Raw genomic sequence first — 19,404 nt, 5'->3', positions numbered from 1 at the left:
TTGAGCTCGTCCCTGACGAGAAGGTGTCCTTCCCTTGGCCTCATTGCTCCGGGAGCTCGTGGGGCTGAGCGCCAGGTGCCCTCGGGCGGGTGGGGGGGCGGCGAGTCCTCCCTAAACAGCTCCGACGGCAGTGGATCCAGGGCGCAGACTGTAGTCCTGGGTCGGGGATGCGCCCCAGGGCCACTGGCCCTGTGCCTCTCGGGCGGTCCGCGGCATGTCAGCCTTGCGCGGTTCCCTCCCCTCGGGGAGGCCAGCTGACCCCCCCCCCCCCCCCCCCGCTGTGTGCTCTGGTTGCAGGGAGCTGCAGGCCCACGAAGCCCTGCATAATGGCCAGCTGTGCGGCGGGGATGGCGTCCCAGATCTGCAGCCTGGGGTCCTGGCCAGCCAGGCCATGATCGAGAAGATTCTGGGCGAGGACCCCCGGTGGCAAGGTAACCCCAAGGCTGCTGCGGATGGTGGGCAGGGAGGCATTCGTCTGTTTGGAGAGTGGCCGCATGGTGGGCCTCGCTGCCTTCCCTTGTAGACTGGATGGGGAAACTGAGTCCCCAGTGGGGTACATCACCCCGGGCCCTCGGGGAGTGGCGGCCGGGTGGGATCTGCGCCCAGGCGTCTGGTCCGCACGGTTGCCCTGCCCTTCATGCTGGTGGAGTCAGCTGCCGCCCGGGGAGGGGTGGCGCAGCGGGCAGAGCGCCTCCCGGGCCTTCTCGTGCAAAGCTGGGCTCACGTGGACCTTGGCTTTCTAATTGGCAGGTTTCGTTTTGGGGGCTTAGGTTTAGGGAAGGCTGCCGTAGCACAGGGCTCCCCCCCGCCCCGTTTGCACCCACTTGACACATGTTACAACCAAGGACCCGAGGTCCATATGCTGTCACCAGGTGGTGACCGCAGTTTCCCTTGGGCACGCCTGTCGCGCCCGCCCGAACAGCGACCTCCGGCTCGCGCTGCCGCCCCAGCTGCTGGTGACTGCGGGCCCTTGGCGCTGCTATGGTGGCTGTGCCTTCTCCACATTATCACGCAGCTGGAAACACCAGGGCGTAGCTCCTCAGACGGGCTGCTTCAGGCCCGCGCGGGTGCCGGGCTCCTCCCGGGCATCGTGGCGTGCCTGTCCCTTCTCACCCTAGGATGCTCGGGTGTGTGCAGAGCGCAGACGCGCCGCCCACAGGGCCAGAGCCGCGGCTGCGACAGCAGCGTCGCCTGCGCCAGGGAGCCCGTGTCTCCTGGTTGCTGCGAGCGGCTCTGCGGCCTTCGCGGAGCTCGGCAGACCCTGTATCCGCATGAGGCACGTGGTTGACACTCGGGAATCCGTGTTCTATGATTTCTATTTTCTTAAAATGGGCTTTTTTTTGTTCCCCAATCCCCTCCGCCCCTGCCCTGCCCTGCGGTTTCCCTCTCTTGTCCCGGGTGACGCATTTCAAATTGAACTGGCGTGGCTGGAGTTGGAGAGGGCCGCTGAGGCTCCCGGGCGGGGCAGCGGGGGCGGCAGGGGTGGGGGGCGGTTGTTAGCCAGCCCCAGAGTAGCACAATCTTTAGGAATCTCCTCTCATCGTTTCTTGCTTTTAAACAACCCCGGTGGTTTTTTGTTTGTTTTTGCTTTGATAGAAGTTGCAGAGAATGTGAAATTAACCATTAAAAAAATAGATCTAGGGACGCCTGGGTGGCCCAGCGGGTTAGCGCCACCTTTGGTCCAGGGTGTGATCCTGGAGACCCGGGGTCGAGTCCCATGTGGGGCTCCCTGCATGGAGCCTGCTTCTCTCTCTGCCTGTGTCTCTGTGCGTCTTGTGAATAAATAAAATCTTTTTTTAAAAAAAGTAAATAAATAAAAAGTAGACCTATTTTGGAGGCAGTTTTAGGTTCCACTGATGGGAAGGTGCAGGGAGTTCCGTGTGCACAGGTCCCCAGCACAGCAGGACATCTGTCCCCAGCCGACATGACATGCCCTCATTGCCCAAAGCCCCATCATCTACGTCAGAGTTAAAATGCACCATTTTAAAGTGTGTGTGTCAGGGCTTCTTGGTATGTTTGGTGTCGTGAGGCCTTCCCGTGAGCAGGTGTGAAGCCCCGGCATCCAGCAGCTCCCGCACCCCCGCGTCCTCCTCGCCCCACGGAGGCATCGCCTGGTCTGCTGATGTCTGAGCGAGCCCTGCGGTCCTCAGGGCTCCCCAGGCCATAGCGGGTGTGGGCGCCCCGCTCCTGATTGTGGCCGCGGGCACTTCCTCTGGGTGGCGCGAGCCGGGCTGCGGTGAGCTCGCGACCTCACACAGCCGCCTTCCCATGCGGACCCCGTGTTTCAGATGCCAACTTCGTGCTGGGCAGCTACAAGACGGAGCAGTGCCCGAAGCCCCCACGCCTGTGTCGCCAGGGCTACGCGTGTCCACACTACCACAACAGCCGGGACAGGCGGCGCAACCCTAGGAGGTTCCAGTACAGGTGAGCCCCGCGGAGCCCGCACCCCCCACCCAGACCCCACGGGGCGAGTTCTCTCCGCCGGTCGTTGAGGGCCAAGGGGGCGCAGATCCGTAGCCTCCAAGGGCTGCGTCCCGGAGGTCGGCTCCGGAGGGCGGGAGGAATTCACCAGGTACCAAAGGGAGAGCGGATGTGCCCCGTCGTCACCGTTGTCCCGTTTCCCACTGCGGGTGGTTTCCCCTGTGAACCTGAAGCCGTTACAGCAGCACCGCCAGCAGGCCCTGAGCAACGAGGATTTGGGCTGGCTTCCCACCGAGGGCTCAGATCCAGTGTGGACGTACCCCTGGGAGCAGAGGGGGGTGCTCCGCGCGGGGTGGGCCCGGCCTGTGTCCTCCAGGCCGCAGGAGGCCCGCCTGCCTCCCCACACATTGGCGTGGGCAGCTCTGGCTCAGCCTCACTCTTTGTTTTGTAAAGATGAAGACAGGCCCGTCCCTGTGCCCCCAGGTCCACCCCGTGTCCCAGCGTGAAGCACGGCGACGAGTGGGGCGAGCCCGCGAGGTGTGACAGCGGGGACAGCTGCCAGTACTGCCACTCGCGCTCGGAGCAGCAGTTCCACCCCGAGGTACGAGCCTGGGCCAGCGCGGGTCTCCTTGGTGTGCCGGGGAGTCCCTGGGACCACCCGCAGGTCCCATGATTTGCTAGAAGGACTCAGAGCTTGGCAGGCTGTGTGCCCAGGTAGGGCGGAGGTCAGCGGAGGGCGGGGTCCTGCGTGGGGTGGGGTCCCTGGGAGACTGGGCACCCGCGCCCAGCTCTGTCCCCAGGGAGGCATATGGGCACAGCCCCCGGGCCCTTGGGGTTTATTCGGGGTCATGTGGACGAGCCGCCCTTGGTTGCCGGCCCTCCGGGGGCTGAGCTGACAGCGGGTGGCCCGGCCCCCACCACAGATCACATTTACTACCCCGTGTGGTCCAAGCCGGGTAAACAGTCACTTCCCAGGCAGGCGTTCTGGGGCCCAGAGGCTGCCCCTCCGGAGCTGCTCAGGGCCAGGCCCTCCTTGGGAAGGCGCAGGTGGGGTCAGCTAACGTCTGCTGAGCAAACCAGGCCCTTGGATTCGTGTTGGAAACAAAGCAGCAGGGCCGCCGGGCGACTCAGGAGCCCTGGGCTCCAGGTTGTGGTCCTGCCTCAGTGACCCCTTCAGGACCCCAAGCTTTAGAACAACCAGCTCCCTCTTTTTATCTAATTTTTATTCTCGTACTTTTTTAGAGCAGGGGAGGGGCGGAGGGAGAGGACCCCAAGCAGACCCCGTGCTGAGCGGGGAGCCTGTTGCAGGGCTCGACCTTGGGACGCTGAACTCGTGACCTGCGCCGAAACCAAGAGTCAGATGCTTAACTGAGCTGCTTAGGCGCCCGTTTCATTTTTAAGTTTTATTTATCTCACTGTTGTACGTACGCTTCCTAGATCTACAAGTCTACAAAGTGCAATGACATGCGCCAAACCGGTTACTGCCCGCGCGGTCCGTTCTGCGCTTTCGCACACGTGGAGAGTAAGTGCCCGACGCCTGACAGCTCGCGGCCCCTGCCAGGCTCCCCGCCCGTCTGGAGCGAGAGGGGGCCAGCTGCTCCCCGACCTGCCCCGTATGGTCCCCTGGCTCCGGGCTGCCCCAGCCGGAGGCCCCCCACCCCGTAGGGCTTGGCTTCTGGTTCAGCAGGAGGGTTGCAAACTCATTTGTGTTTTAGCCATGGAGGGGCGGGGGCTAGTCTTGTTGAAATTTCCTGTGCTTTTCTGGCTCTCGAGTCGTCGAGAACCGAGCTCACGCTCTCCCAGGGCTCAGTGCCGTCCCGTCCCTGGTCGCTGGGGAAGACTGTTGTCACCAGGCCTCCGCCCTGGCGTGGGGGCTCCTGGAGCCAGGCCACCCTGCACGTGGTCTGTTTCCAGCCAGCGGTCGTGCAAAGCCCACAGCCTCCCTTTCTTGACAGAGAGCTTCGGGATGGCCAACGGCTGGGCCTGCCGTGACCTGGCCTCTGCCGCTGCCAGCAGCTCCACGGCCAGCAGCGGCCAGCCCGCACACGTAAGTGGACAGCACCCCGAGGAGGGCCGTGCGGGGGGGCGCTTGGGGACGCAGACAGAGGCGATCTCTGGGCGACGTGCTAGCAGGGTCCCCCCGTGGGGTGGGCGGCTCCTTCTGTCACAGCCTGGCCGGCTTCAGCCTCGATGGGCCGACCCAGCTGTGCCACTTGCCAGACACGCACGCTCCGGCCATTCAGGAAACATTCATCAGGCTGAGCCTCCAGAAGGGCCCGAGTCCCTGGCGGACGCCTCACGGCGGGGGGGCAGGTCCCTCCATAGAGGCCGGGGCATGGGCCCCACGGTGGGGGCTGGGGGCTCAGGTTTGGGCGCTCGCTTCGGTGGGCGGATGGCGCCCCTGCCCCCGGGCCTTGCCGGGGGGGGGGGGGGGGGAAGGGCTGCGTGTCTGCTCTCGCTGTTGGCGCAGGAGGGCAGGCGGCTCGGGTGTCGGTACCTGCCTTGTGCTTTTTTTAACAAGAGAAGTTAGGAAAGACGAGAGGAACCTGGGTGGGATTTCCTTGCGAGGAGCCAGGTCACTGTTTGTCTTGCGCGGGGGGCGGCCGTGGCTGCGCTCCAGGTGGGTCAGCGCGCTGCGGCCCCTGTGCGTGGGCACTTGCGTCCGAGCCCAAGTGGTGGAGCCTGAAGACCGGAGGGTCGAGTCCCCGCAGTCCTGGGTGTGACGCACGGGTGCCCCACCTGATTCCCCTCGCCCCGTGCTGATAGCACACGGGCACCCCCCAGCCCCCTGCGTGGCCCAGGCCCCACGCCCTTGAGCCCCCTTCGCGCCCATCCAGGCATCCCCTGGGGAGACTGAGTGGAGGAGTTTCCCACCACCGGTTGGCCAGCAGCCTCGCCAGGCCCTCCCTGCCTCCTCTTGGTGGCTCCCGGGGGACCGCGGCAGCTGTGGGCTCAGGTGGTGGTCCGAGGGCCACTGGCTTGGCCTCCCTGAGAGCCTGGGCTGAAGGCGGGTGCTGGGGGGTGGCGCCCGGTGAGACCGGCTGCACGGGAGCCCCAGGCTCTGGGGGGACGGTGCCGGGACAGGGCGCCCGTGCCTGCAGACGAGGCCTGGTAAGGGCGTTCCTTATGTTTTTAAAACTCTTCTGCAATTTAGAGACTCAGCTCTCTAGGGTGCGGGGTGGGTGCTGGGGCCTGGGCGAGCCCCCGGCAGGGTGGGGAGCCGGCGGTTGCACAAGCTGGCGACGGGCTGAGTCCCTCGCTGCGGAAAGCTTACCCTTGTGTCACTTCATCTTAATTAAAGATTAAAAATGAGCTGGCGAGCGCTGTCCTGTGGGCTGAGTCTGAGTTCTGGGCCCCGTGTAGGGACCATCTTGCTGGCGCCCCAGCGGCACCACCATTGGCTGCTGGGTCTCAACCGGACGAGCACACGGACATAGCCAAGAGCCCTGGCTTCGCCTCTCTGGGGTCTCCTGCTGCAGTGGCCCCGGGGGTGGGGGCCTGGCGGGGTTGCGGCCATGTAGGTAGCCCCTGGCCCGCCCCAGGGTACCAGGTCAGGATGAGGGCGTGCCGAATGGGTGCCGTGCGGGGGGCTGCTCCGCCTCTGCCTCCTAAGCAACATCCTCTGGAAGGATCAGCAGCAAGCCCCAGATCTCGGTCCATGTGAGCGTGTTTCCTGCTCCCTCCTGTGCACTGTGAACGGAGTCTGTACACTGAGGGCCTCTGCGTCATCCTTAGACTCGCCCCTGCCTCCTGACCCCATCGTTGTGTCGCCCACACCCGAGGAGGAGCCCCCGGGGTCCCGTCATGTGTAGATGTGGTCCTGGGTTCGAGGACTCCGTCTGGGATTGGAATCTCTGGTTTACGAGAGGGGGAGGGACGTGGCGTCTCCACCACAGGCTCCCCGTCAGCCCGGAGCACACATGTGCTACTGTCCCTCGACAGGATGACGTGTGAAACTGTGGGAAACGTACACGTTGGTCTCAGACCCCAGCTCCTGGCACAGCTCCTGAAGCCCTTGTGATTTTGGGGGTGATAGAAACATGTTTTGAGGAAGTGACTGGGTGGGCTCCTCGTGGCCCCTGGATGGGGGCCGGGCACTGGGAAGGTCAAGGCGTGGTTAGAGGCGTGGGACTGTCTGCCGCCCCGCGTGGCCCACAGGGCCGGGGGGCAGGAAGGGGCTGGACGTGGAGTTAGCAGGGCGAGCCCCTGTGAGGAGCCCCCAAGTGCGGGCCGGTGACACCTGGGGCCGGGGCTCCTCTGGACCTCACCCGCTACATCTCCGGCCCTCTGTGCTCTTTGCCGTATAGTTTGTTACATGATGAATCAGTGAACGTAAGTGAGCGCTTTCCTGTCTCGTGAGCTGTTCTAGAAGGTGGCTGAACCCGCGGAGAGCAGAGGCCGGTCAGAAGCACGGGGGACAGGCGAGGGGTGGGGGCTGAGGTGGGGCCGTCTCTGTGGAGCTGGCCCTGCAGGGGGGCCGGGGAGGGGGCCGTGGGGGCCGGGGGGGGTGGATGCGCCGTGGGGTTCCCCACGGGGAGCCGTGTGTTCCCAAGGCAAGCAGAGTGGTTTCAGGATAACCTTGCTTTCTTCCCGGTATCACTCCACCTGGTCAGGTCAGTGACCGCGGAGGCCCTCACCCCCCTGCAGGGGGCAGGTCGCTCCTGGAGGAGAGATGCGGGGGGGCCCACAAATACCATGTTGGCCTCCAGGGCTGAGCCCGTGGCCACGTGTCCTATAGTAGAAAAGGGCCCGGTCAACGCCTGCGTGGACGCCGTCTTCCTCCGCACTGGTGATCACTGCAGGTTCTTTTCCAAATTCAGAAACTAAAAAAGGAAAGAAGAAGAGCCAAGATACTCTGAGCCACTGCTGCACATTGACTTACTGCAAAACTAGTGAAAATCACAACACTCTTAAGATCTGAAGGCAGAGTCTGGTCTGCGGGTTTTTTTTTTTTTTTTTAAGATTTTATTTATTGATTCATGAGAGAGACAGAGAGAGAGGCAGAGACATAGGCAGAGGGAGAAGCAGGCTCCATGCAGGGAGCCCGATGTGGGACTCGATCCCGGGACCCCGGGGTCACGCCCTGAGCCAGGGGCAGAAGCCCAGCCGCTGAGCCCCCGGGCGCCCCTGGCCTGCGGGTTTCGTGTGTGAGCTGGGGGAGTGCTGGTCTGGAGCTCCGTGAGCAAAGCCTGCCCTGGGCAGTTTCCCTGGCAGGTGGCTCATCCGACACAGGATTTCTATACGTGTGGGGCAGAGAAAACGTCTCCCACTGCCCTGGGGTGCAGCCTGGGCCCCTGTGCATTAGTGATCAGAGGGAAACAGGAGAGGAGGGTCGTTTCCCACATGGAAGGCTTCCTGGAGAGGGAGTCAAGACCCAACGAAGCAGTCGGACCTGGCGGCCTAATGTCCTTCTAAGGAAGAGCAAATGGAGAAGCCCCAAGATGAGAGAAGAGGGGCTTGTTTCCAGGGAGGACGCCTGGCCGGTAGACACGGGGAGGGCATGGTGTCGGGTGAGGGTGATCTCGTGGGCCCGTACGTGCACATGAGCCGTGTGCTGCCTGTTGGGGGGTGGGGAGAGCTTGGCCTCACTCTTCCCAAGACCTGTGCCAGCTCCCGGGGCTCGGCCTGACGAGCCGTGGGCTCGGGGGGTGCAGAGCTCCTGCTCTCGGCCCCGCGACCGGCCCGGAGGCCGGCAAGCAGGGGTGACAGGTGGTCCAGACCTGACGGAGGGTAGTGACTTGAATGCCTCTTCCATCCCCGGATTTGCTCACGGGCAAGGGAAGCTCCGGTCTCTGCATTTGCAGCCCCGCTGCCTGCTTCCCACGCTGCTGCTTTCTCTGTTGCAGGCGAAGAGGAGAGAGTCCCTTGCCGAGGGCAGCCACAGGGCCGGGGAGCAGGACAGCAAGCAGGTACTGGCCTCGAGGCCCCCGTGGCGCGGCGGGGCGGCCCTGGCGCTGGGACCCACACGCGTTCCCTCTAGACCCAGAGCCGCCAGCTTGTTGTCCTTTGTGGCGTCGTTACAGTTTCACTTCTGTTCTTCTCATGCTCGGCTGTTGCACATTCTTTTGTTTTCACATTCAAAAACTATTTGGCTTGCACTGTGGGAGCCATGACACCAGGTCCTCTCCGCGCGTCCCCGGGGGCTGCCTGCCCACGGCCACCAATGCCCTCACTCCCAGGGCTCCGAGGTGCCCGCTGCTGCGAGTCCTCCCCCTGGCCCTGCGCTGTCTCGTCTGGTGACCCGCCGCCGGGTCTGTGCACATCTCCCTTTGCCTGAGGACTCGAGTCACTGGGTAGGATTGGTCGCCGCTGCTCTAGGACCCAGGACCCGGGTGCTTCCCCGTCCCCGTAAGACGGCACAGTTTGAGCATTAGCGTGGCTGCAGCCGGCGTCCCCCTTTGGCCAGCCCGTTGCCCCGTCTCTCGCCTCTGCTGTGGCCTTTACCCGTAATGCCCTGCGGGCCAGGCGCCCGGCCCCCAGCTGCCCTAGTTCCCTCGGCGCCCCGCCCCCCCCAGGCCCCCAAGAGGACTCGTGAAGTGTTCAGGACAAGTGGTACGGGTTCCTCTCCCAGGAGCTTTGGAATTGGCAGAAATGGAGTTGAAAGTAGAAACGCGACTTAGTTATTTTCTGATGTGTCCTGGAGGTTAGGATGGCCGAGCTGTTCCTTAAGAGCCCGAAGCGGGAAGCGTCGGAAGGGGAGTGGCCAGTACTCCGGGGGCCAGCCCCTGCCAGGTCCAGACACCGCTGGAGAGGCCTTGTGGGTGCGCGGGCCTCCCCGGGGACATCGCGCTGGCCCGCCGCCCAGGGTGTCCTCATGCGTGTCAGCGGCCAGGAGCCGAGCCCCGGCTCACCCAGAGCCAGCCTCTGGGGGGAAGGGAGCACCCAAGGGGGCAGGTAGGAAAGCCAGCCTGGGGCTCCCCTGGCCAGCGGGGTGGCTGACAGTATTTCCCTGGGACCCTCAGCTTCAAAGGCCACATGGCTGGAGGCTGGTGTGGCGATGCCCTGGGGACACCCTGGGGATGCTGTCCTTACCTCCGGGCACCTGTTGTGTGCCGTGGCCGGGGGATGGCGCCAGGCCCTCCATCCCCGTAGGCTCGGGAGGGCCCGGCAGGTGTCGCCAGCCTTCAGGATGATGCGTCACCCGACGTCTTCGAGGGACGGTCCCGGCGCTGGGACGGGGCAGGTGGAGCCACAGCAGGCTCCGCTGGGGGGGGTGGCTGGCTGGGCAGTGTGTGCACCTGGGACCAGGCAGCCCAGCGGAGGTGGCGAGGGGGACCCTCTCTGCCTTGGGACTCCGTTCCAGTGAGTGTAAAACAGCCTGCACGGTGGCGGGGCACAGTGGCCTGCCGGGGTCCCTGCGTGCCGCGGGACGGGGGGCTGCCCCTGGGCTCCTCTTGAGCTAGGCCAGCGCCTGGACAGTCATGTGGAAGAACCGCCCTGTGCTGCGTTCCTCTCTCTCCCAAAACATCATTTTTTTTTTTTTTTAATTTTTGAGGAGATTTCCACTGGTGCTGACAAACCAGTAGGAACCCCACCCCCCTTACGGTTGGTCTCGTAGCCCCTGCCCCCAGGGAACTCCTGTCTCCATTTGAAGCAAAAACCAGACGCTGCACACATCCCCTTAGCAGGATGTCTAGCGCCCAGTGGCACGGTGACCCCGGTCGCGCCTCCGCCACGGCCGCGTGGACAGCCTGAGCCCGGCCCGCGGAACTGTTGCCGGGCCTCTTCCCCAGGGACAGTGCTGTCCGCACACCACCCCCGGACCGTGCTGGTTCTGATCCGCTATCAGCTGCCCCGCGCCCTCTGTTTACCTTTCTCAGGTAACGGGCTCATGCAGTCATCTTCCTGTTTGCAGGAGCGGCGTTGGCTCTCTGCCTGTCCCTTTTAGGGGAATTTTTTTTTTTTTTTTTTTTACTATAATGTTTGCTCTTGAAACCCATTTTGTTTTTTCTTTTCCTTAAGAGTTTATTGAGATAGAGCGTGAGAGAGAGAGAGAACGAGACAGGCAGAGGCAGAGGGAGAAGCAGGCTCCCGCTGGGGGCCCAATGCAAGACTCGATCCCGGGACCCCGGGGTCACATCCTGGGCCAAAGCCGGACCCTTAGTCAGCTGAGCCCCCCAGGCGCCCCTAGGAAACCATTTCTGCAGAGCAGCTCCCGGAGACGATCCTTCCTAGGTGTGTTGGTTTCTGTCCCTGGACGATCAGCAGCTAGTGGGTCTGCCCGTCCGGGTTGTCGCGACCGCCTGCCCTCCAGGCCCCCCCAAACCATGCAGAGGAGCCGAACCTCTTTATGTTTTGCTTTGGGGACAGACAGTAGCCAACCATCCCGTCCGTGAGGCTTCAGGCACCCATCCCCCCGTGTCCTCGTCACTTGCTGTTCTCTCATCTGCTCACTTTGCTTGTGTGTCTTTGCGCAGAACCACCTCACCGTGTCAGCAGCGGCTCACCCGCTCGCCCCCAGCCTGGGGTCCAGCGTGGCGTCCAGCCTGGCGTCCAGTGCCGGCTCCGGCAGCTCCTCCCCGACCGCCCTGCCCGCCCTCCCAGTCTGGGTGCACCCGCTCGAGCCCCCGGGTGGTACTGCCGAGCCCACCCCAGGTAGGTTTAACAGCCCCTGCCTGTCACCCCGACTCCTCTCCGCACCGCGTTGTGTCTTTCCAGGACGTGCTGCAGAAAGCTCCTTGTAGAAAAGCCAGGTGTGTTTGCTCACCTGTCCCCTCACTGGGCCGCCTGGGGTCTGGAAGCCCGCCCCCCACCTCTCTGGGAGCGGCAGGCCGCAGCGGGGCCAGGAGCCCGTGGGCCAAGGCAGGAGTGGAAGGAGTGCGGGATGAGGCCGGCCGCAGGCAGGGCCACTGCTGAGCGCCCCTTAGCTGCTGGGAGTCATTGAGGGTTTGGGGGGACTGGTGACCAGGGGAATGGAGCCAGGCCGGAGGGAGGGGGGACGGGCGGAGGGCTGGAGGGGGTACCCCTGCCGTGCCCTGCAGGTCCCCAGGCCCTTGGCCACGTCTGGGTGGTCGTGTGAATGGCTGCGCCCGTGGAGGGCCTGCATCCCTGCCCCGGTACAGGGAGGCCCGGCAGGAGCGCTGTTGGTGCCACTTTCGTGGTCTTTGTCTGGGGTTGGCTGGGAAGGTGTGGCCGTGGGCAGGACAAGGAAGCCGCTCCTGGGCGAGGCCTGCTCAGCTCCAGAGCTGTCGTCCTGGCGCTCGGGTCCTGGGGTACCCCCTCTGTTTTGCCTTCTCTGGAGGTGGGTGTGGGCTCTGCCCCTGTGTATCCGTGTCAGGGCACCACTCCCCCACCAGAGCTGGCCAGGTGGCCGCATTCGAGGTGGCCTGTACCTACCCAGAGCCAAACATCCTCGGGCGGCCACCAGGGAAGCATAGTCACGCTGCCTGCCGTGAGGCCCATGCTGAGACGCAGGGTGGCACCAGCCCCGGCGAGGGTGGACAGGGTCTATTTCCAGTGGCTGTGTAGACAGCAAACCCTTCCGTTGAGAGGGCCATAGAGCCAGTGTCGTCACTCCTGCCGCCTGAGGGATGCCTGGCGGTGGGGGGGCGCGATCCTGCTCCCGAGTCCCGGCTGACTCCTGGGGCCCTTCCACGTGTGCGGCGTTCTCTGCTCCCGGCGCGGCCTGGCCTTCCTGCCCCGTGCTCACTCTGAGTCGGTTCTTCTAGAACATTGGAGACTTTCTGTGGCCGCGTGGGTCTTCCCACAGCCCTGGCGCTGCTGCGTGGGCTCCACTGTGGAGCTGCTTTGTGTGCCCAAGAACTCTAGAATGGAGCTTGCTCTGGGGTGTAGGGGGGAGCCCCGATGTCCTTGCTTTGCCGGGCACAAACCTGTGGCCTCCATGGGTGTGCTCCGGTGTGTTGTGGGAATCCCGTCTGTGGGAGTGAGAAGGCTGGCAGCCGGCCCCACTCGGGCCCTGCCTGAGACAGGGGAGCTGGTTCAGGTGTCGGGTACTTCATCGGGAGGATCCGTGTGTGTTTAAGTGAAAACACACACGCGTACTTTACCTTGACGTGGAGCTGGGCTTGAACGAGGTATCCCTCCTGAGCCACGAGGTCTGAGGGGAGCACGTGGTTCTGCATGGATTCAGGTCACCACCGGTGGGCGTGAGGACTCAGCCGGGCAGAGACCCCGAGGCCAGGGCCAAGGCATGAGGGCCCATGGCCAGTGTGTGCGCTTACATCCGAAAAGCAGCAGTAGGTGGCCACAGCCAGTCTGGCCACCAAGCAGGTTCTCTGCCCTCTCAGGAGTTGGGTACTTAGGAAGGAACCACGGTGTGTACGGTGTGTCTGGAGGCAGCTCCCAGAGAACGTTACACCCAAGGCCTTTGGAGATCGCACACACCTGGCTGAGCACAGGGTGGGCGGGCGTGCGGGGCAGGTGCGCGCTGCAGCCCTGTTTCCACTCGGGAGGGAGCCGGAAAGCCATTGCTATGCAGGGCATGTTTGACTTTACTGTTTTGGGTCTTATGTGTAAAACACAAAGGTTTTAAAAAGAAAACTTATTCTCCTACTCTAAAGGCAGTAATAGTAGGATTTAAGCATAACAGGAGAGTCATTAGGAAATGAAATCCCTGCCCCTAAACAGGTGACACCACACGGGCTCTGCTCACCTGAGTGAAGCGCTCAGTGCACCTCTGCTTGGAAAGGGGGCCTCGGGGCACATGCGGGGGCTCCAGGGCGGTGGCTCCAGGGTGGGCCATCCTGCCATCAGGGGGTCCTCCGCCTGTCTGCCTGTGTCACTGAGCATCTTGCAGTTTCTGCTCTCATGGACCTAAATGGTCCCTGAACCAGCCCCCCAGAGGTGACAAGCTTAACCCCTTTTCAGAGTCCACGTGGCCTGTTTGCAGATGATACAGTTTGTTGCTGCTGCCGCTGCCACAATTATGAGCCGCTGGCATCCGTGGGACCCTCCGTGCTCTCTGACCCCCTCTGAGATGGCGCGTAGAGTCATAGCCCAGTAATACGGGCCGTTAGGACTCCCCAGGACTGCCTTGTGCCCCGGGACGGCCCCAGCCAGCTGCCTTTCTGCTGCTGAGCCGCCCTACCCACTGCGGCTGGGGGCTGCAGTGTAGACCCGTGCTTCCTTCCTCCAGTGTGGCTCAGGTTACCTCCTTACCGACACACTGCGTGGGAAGAATGAGTAAACTCTGCAATAAATAGGTGCTGTTCTCAGAGTCATTGTGTAGTTAATGGATCCAGGGCAATCATTTCAGGGCCATTTGGCAGATTTCCTTTCCTTCCACTTCACATGAGCAGGTTGCAGGTTAAAAAAGGGACCGTAGGGATAGTCCCCTGCGGAGCTCATGGCCCGGAGCGGCTGGGGGTGAAGGGCGGGAGAGCCTTCCAGACGGGCTGTGGGGGACGGAGGGCCTGGCGCCGGGGCTGTGGGCAGGTGGCTCGCAGTGCCCTCAAGGGCAGAGGTAGTCGTGGCCTGTCATCCTGACCATGGGCTGCCCGGGGCCCTCCCTTCTTTCCCTGAGCCTCCGCGCGCATCTGGACCACGCCGCCGCCAGGAGGTCGGAGGGGCAGGTGCGGGTGTCGGCAGGTGCGCGCCCCCCGGGGACCCACACGCGGGCCTCGGAGGACTCCGGCCGGCGGGTCCCCCCCGCCCCCACCCCTGCACCTGCAACTGCCGAAGGGTTGCGTCACCCGGGGGCGGGTCGAAGGGTTACGTCACCCGGGGCGGGGCGGAGGGTTACGTCACCCGGGGGCGGGGCTGGCGCGGGGCGGGTCAAGGGGTTACGTCACGCGGGGGCGGGGGCGGCGCGGGGCGGGCGGGGCGCGGGCTGCATTTGAATCAGCGGCGGCGGCGGCGCGGTGGACGGTGAGTCAGCATCCGCAGCCCCGCGCCGCCCGGCTGTGGGTCGCGGTCATGCGGACCCGGCTGTGCACCCCGGGCGAGGTGAGAGCCCACCCCCTCTGGACGCGCCTCCCCAGGTGCGCCGTACCCCCAGGTCCCCAGGTGCCAGCCTCCCCAGGTGAGGTGCGTCTTCCTCCCCTCGCCCCCCCCAGGTGCACTTGCCCTCGTGTCCAGGTGGTCCTCGCACCCGTTCAGGTTGCCCGCGGCCGGGCCAGGTGTGCCAGGCAGGGGGCCGGTACCCGGCTCCTCGGAGGCTGTGCGGGGATGTGATGCAGACGTGCCCTTTGTGGAGCCTGCTTTGCAGAGGCGCCCGCCGGTTTCCTGCGTGGGCCCGAGCCGGGGGCTCAGGGGCCCGCATCGCCGCGCGGGGGGGTCTGTGGCTCCGTAGCGAGGACGGGTTCCCGCCTTGTCCTGCCCGGGGATGGTCGCCTGCGCCGTCGGGAACCAGGCCGGTGGGTGAGTGGGCTTGCCAGGTGCTGCTGGTGCGCCCTGCGCCTGGGGAGGACGGTCCTCCGGGGCCTTCGCTGGGGGGCATCCCGGCCGCAGGGCTGCCCCGTCCCGGCCTTGGATTCTCTGCACCATGCGTGTTGTCCCCGTGTGTCCCTTGACCCCGGAGGACTGAGTGGCGCCGAATGTGCTGTGTCACGTCGGGATCTGGGGACTGCCAGGGTCGTTACTCAGCAGCTATCCGCTAATTTCTCACGAACATCTGGGCGGTTCCTGGGAGTTGGACGAGGCGGGTCCTGGGGCAGATGGCACAGCTTGCGTAATTGGGCTCCAGATTTTGAGTGTTAAAGTCCTTTCTTTTAAAAGTCGGCTCTTCTGAGAAAATGTCCTGGAAAACCTGGGTCTGACTCAGCAGGGAGGTGGAGTAGGCAGGGTCGACCTCCCAGAGTAGCCAGTGCGCCCTGCACGCCGGTGCTGTCGGGGAGGGCGGCCCTGTGCGACCCCTCTGCTCCTGAGGCTGGGGGAGGGGCGTCTCTGCTGAGTCACGGGGTGGGGGTGGGGGACCCGCACAAGAAGAAGCTTTTCCAGGTGAGAAAAGGCTCCCGTTTCAGCGTGTTTTCCCAGATTTATCAGTTCATGTGTGCTTCTGTTATTCAGAAAGTGTTTTCTACAACTTTGTCGAGTTTCAAGCACATCGCCTCTAACTGGTCCTGAGGGGCCGAAGGTTGAGTCTGAAGGTTAAGGCCACACCCTGAGGCCTGGCTGACCTGGGGACCCCAGGTTGAGAAGGCGTGTGGGCCAGCACCCCAGGAGTGGGGTTGGGCTGCCCCCGCTTTGGCCACAGCGGAGTGTGGGAAGGAGGGGGCAGGGCACGTGGGGGGGGTCAGTGCTTGCTTTTAGCAGATGCGTGTGCACGCAGGCGGGTGCCCTGAGTCTGGGCTGGAGCACACCCGGGGTTTGGGGCTGAGCAGAAGCTCTCCCGGCACAGGACAAGGACCCAGGCTGCAGGGAGACAAAGGAGGAGGGGGAGGCGGCGTCGGCTGGAGCGGCCACCAGGGGGTGGGTGGGTGGGGGGCAACTTCTGTCTGGGAGGTAGGGCTCCTGGCGGGGGCCCAGCATGGGGGGCCCAGCATTGTAGAAGGGTTACTCCTGGGATCACGCTGCTGGGGGCTGAGGGGCAGCCTGCAGAGATCACGGAGCTTGGGGCCCTCCCCGCTGCGGGTTCAGGGGCAGGGGCGGGGGGGCTCCCGCTGGCCTTCTGGGTCGGCGGGCCTCTGACTCCCCAGAGTTTGAGAAGCCTCTGATGCTGGGCCTTTCCCTGTTGTGCTGGGGGCCGTTGGTGGGTGAGGGTTAGGGCTGCTGCAGCCCAGCGTGTTGGGGCCTTGGAGGGGCCGCCAGGCTCCCCAGGGAGGGCAGGGGGCATGGGTGCGGGGCTGGAGGGCTTGGCAGTAGTTTGGGGGAGGTGGAGACAGGATGGCAAGAAGGGGGATGGGCCGCAAGGGGTGGGTATGGGTGTGGGGCCTCGGCACGGGCGGTGTCTTCCCTGAGCCGGGGAAGTTCTATCGGCCCAGGGTCCCAAAGTTCTGAGGTCCCAGTGAAGCACAGGGCACCTGGGAGGGTGGGGTGTGCTGTCCACTGCTTCCCTTCTCATGGGCAGGATTCCGTGTGTCAAAGGGTATGTCTCCACTGTAACTGCCCCATCCGGGGACGTAACTTTATCGGGAACAAGTCTTTGCAGGTGCTGTGGGGGTAAAACGAGGTCATTGGGATGGGCCCTAACCCAGCGGGGTGTGTCTGTAAGGAGAAGGTGACTTGGCACAGATGCGGAGGGGCGGCCGGAGGCGGGGGGCCGCGGGGTGCCGGCAGCAGAGCAGCAAGGTGCAGGCGCCCCCCGCCCCCCAGGGTCCACACAGTGAGAGTGGATTTGCCGGGCCGCCTCCTGTGCTGCATGGTTCCAGCGTCCCCACAAGGCAGACGCCTGGCCCTGGGTGCTGGGCACGAGCTGCCCGCGGGTGGGCGGGAAGTACCCACTGAAGGCCCAGAAGCATGGGCTGGGGCCACCCAGGGAAAGGGGCTGCTGCGCAGGCCTGTCACCCTGGGCGCGGGGCTGCTGGTGGTGCTGCTGCCTCCAGAGGACCAGGCCCGCCTCGCACTCGCAGCTCCTTGGCTGCCTTGGTCTTCAGAGTGACGGGGGTGGCAGGGTTGGGGGGGTGGCGGCCACCACCTCGCACGTACATCTCGTTTCTGGATGGGACCTTCGAGAGTCCCTAAAACCTTGGAGGAGCGTTTCCCCGGAGCGGGCAGGTCCGAGGCCAGGGCGATGGGCGGGGAGGCGGGCTGGCCTTGGTGGTTCCCCAAGTTCTCCTGTGGCCGAATCCGATTCCCTGCTCCCGGCCACACCTGCCGAGCGGGCGCAGCTCCCTCCCTGGTATCCCCGACCCCGCGCCCACGTGTCCCCTTCACATGCCGCAGAGGCCCGAGCCGGGGGGCCTCCGGAACGGAATGTGAGCCCACGTGCTGGAACTTAGCATTCGGCCACCACCCAGGGGAGGCGCAGCGTGTGTGGGCTCGGTGGGCTTCACGGGCTGAGTGGCGCCCAGCACCCCTGGGGACAGGGAGGGATGGTGCGGCCAGGCCCCCCATGGGGCCAGAGGGCAGGTCTGCTCTACACCCACCCGCTCCATGCGCTTGGCCTGCCCGCCCCAGGGACGTCTCTTCGCCCCCACACCCAGCCGTGTTTCCCTGGCAATTATGGTAAAGGCCTCTCATTTCAGAGGACAGCCCGTTTCCTGCAGCACCGGCAGGTCGGCTTTCGCTCCTGGACCCTAAAGCGGGGGTTTGAAGCGCCCCGATTGGCCTGCTCAGCTGCTGGTCTGACACACCCAGGGGCCCCAGGGCGGGGTGTGGCCAGAGATGAGCAAAGGTCCTGCAAGGGTCTTTCTGACTGGTGTCACTCTACAGACGCTGCACTAGGCAGCTGGGGGCAGGGCAGAGGCACGAGGCCAGGGAAGCCCGGCTCACGCACGGGACAAGCAGGCCTGCACAGGGCCCCACGGTGCACCCAGTCCTGGGGACGGGGGCTGCTTTGTGACCTCTGGAGATGGAGCCTGATGCGCCTGGCCGGCATGCTGGGGATAAGGCTTGGCCACTCAGGGAAGGCCCACCTGCCTCAGGGAGGCGCGCATCGGGGATGGCAGCGTGGGGCCGAGCAGTGTGGGGCTGAGCTCCTTGCCCTGCCTCCAGCGCCGCCTGGGCCTCTGCAGACCCTGGGCGGGAAGACCGCGCCCCAAGCTGGGCCCTGTTCTCTGGCCTCTCCTTCCCTGAGTGAACTGCTATGCAGCTGCTGGAATAGGAAAGCTTGGGGGGCCGAGGGGGCAGCGTAGGGTGGGGTCAGGGTGAAGGAGGGGCTTGGGAGGAACCCTGGGGAGCTGGGGAGCCGACGCTGTTCATGCCTCTGCTTCCCTGACAGACCGGCCTGGCGTGGACCAGGGTCCCAGACACTCACGGTGCCACGGGCCGCGGTTGGGGGAGCAGCTCATCTCCCCCCTGGGACCGGGCCCTGGTGTGGCCCTGCTCTCACTCATGGCCGTTTCACCAGGTTTTGCACTAGAGCTTCATCTCCGGGACGGCAGCCTCACAGCCCTAGACAAAGAGCTGGATGAGCATGACAGCGGCGACCCAGGCCCGACAGGTAGGGGTGCGGAGCCCCGGGAGAGCCCTGCGGAGCACCGGGGGTGGGTTCCCGCGGCTGCTGCCACCCCTCACCCCCGCGTGAACCTCCGTCTCAGCACCGGTCTCTGCAGACACCTGGGCACGACCACCACGGCCCTGGCCGAGGAGCCGCTCCAAGCTCCACGTGGGCCCACGTGCAACCCTGGAATGTTTTCTTCCTCAAGTTCATCTCTTCTGATGTCCAGGGGGCATGGCCGCCTCTGATGTCCAGGGGGCATGGTCATCTCTTCTGATGGGCAGGGGGCGTGACATCCCTTCTGGTGTCCAGGGGACAGGGCTCTGGCCAGAGTCCTTGGTGGCCTGGCCCCGCCCCCGCCCATTCAGCATCCTCCCCTCCGCAGGTCCGAGGTCGCTGGGGGGCTCGGAGCCCGTCACCATCCCGGGCGGCCTGCCCCGCTCCCCATCCTTGCACTCGTCCTCGTCACTGTCCACCTCCCCGCTCAGCTCGCTGTCGCAGTCCCTGTCGGGGCCGCTCGTGTCCTCCACCATGACGCCCCCCCAGCAGCCGCCCACCCTCAAGTCCGAGCCCGGAGCGCTGGGCTCGTCGGCCGCGTCCTACTCCCTGGGTGAGTGGGCGCGGGTGGGACGGGGGTGCCCGGGCTGGGGACCCGCCATGTCCTCCGACACGAGGCACAGCGACGGACAGGATGGGGACAGCGCTAGCTCTGCCTTTAATTTTCCATCGGGAAACGTTATCTTCGGTAGCTCCTTGGGCTTTAGAAGAGTGTCTTTTAAGTATCGTTTTGCTCCCTGCGCCTCTGGCCAGCTCTTGGCTCTCCGGCGCAGACTGTGCAGCTAGGAGGGCTTCGGGCGGGGTAGGTCGCCGCCGCCCGCCAGTTGCTTGGGGTACGGTGACAGCTCTGACCTCGTTTCCGCTTTAATCCGGGCGGAAGGATCAGGGAAGGATGGAGGAAGGATCAGAGAAAGATGAGGGAAGTATGG

The 19,404-nt window shown here is 64.8% G+C and overlaps 1 protein-coding gene across 8 annotated transcripts in view; it reads left to right on the top strand.

The window, feature by feature from the left end:
* Positions 1-19,404, top strand: part of UNKL (unk like zinc finger) — a 29,666-nt gene that overhangs the window by 6,921 nt on the left and 3,341 nt on the right. For 3 of the 8 annotated variants that reach the window (XM_072835207.1, XM_072835205.1, XM_072835208.1), the window contains exons 4-12: positions 298-431; positions 2,289-2,424; positions 2,905-3,022; positions 3,859-3,943; positions 4,377-4,468; positions 8,268-8,330; positions 10,839-11,016; positions 18,329-18,421; positions 18,804-19,028. In XM_072835207.1, the coding sequence (XP_072691308.1) occupies positions 298-431; positions 2,289-2,424; positions 2,905-3,022; positions 3,859-3,943; positions 4,377-4,468; positions 8,268-8,330; positions 10,839-11,016; positions 18,329-18,421; positions 18,804-19,028 (1,124 nt within the window). Of the gene's footprint in view, positions 1-297; positions 432-2,288; positions 2,425-2,904; positions 3,023-3,858; positions 3,944-4,376; positions 4,469-8,267; positions 8,331-10,838; positions 11,017-14,187; positions 14,407-14,452; positions 14,740-18,328; positions 18,422-18,803; positions 19,029-19,404 lie in introns of those variants that run through there. The other 5 variants (XM_072835206.1, XM_072835211.1, XM_072835210.1 and 2 more) reach the window with 5 other exon arrangements.

This window comes from Canis lupus, chromosome 8 (genome assembly GCF_048164855.1).
Source record: "Canis lupus baileyi chromosome 8, mCanLup2.hap1, whole genome shotgun sequence".
NCBI classification, from domain to species: Eukaryota; Metazoa; Chordata; class Mammalia; order Carnivora; family Canidae; genus Canis; species Canis lupus.
Note: the sequence above shows the minus strand (reverse complement) of the source record. Positions and strands in the feature narration are given on the sequence as shown.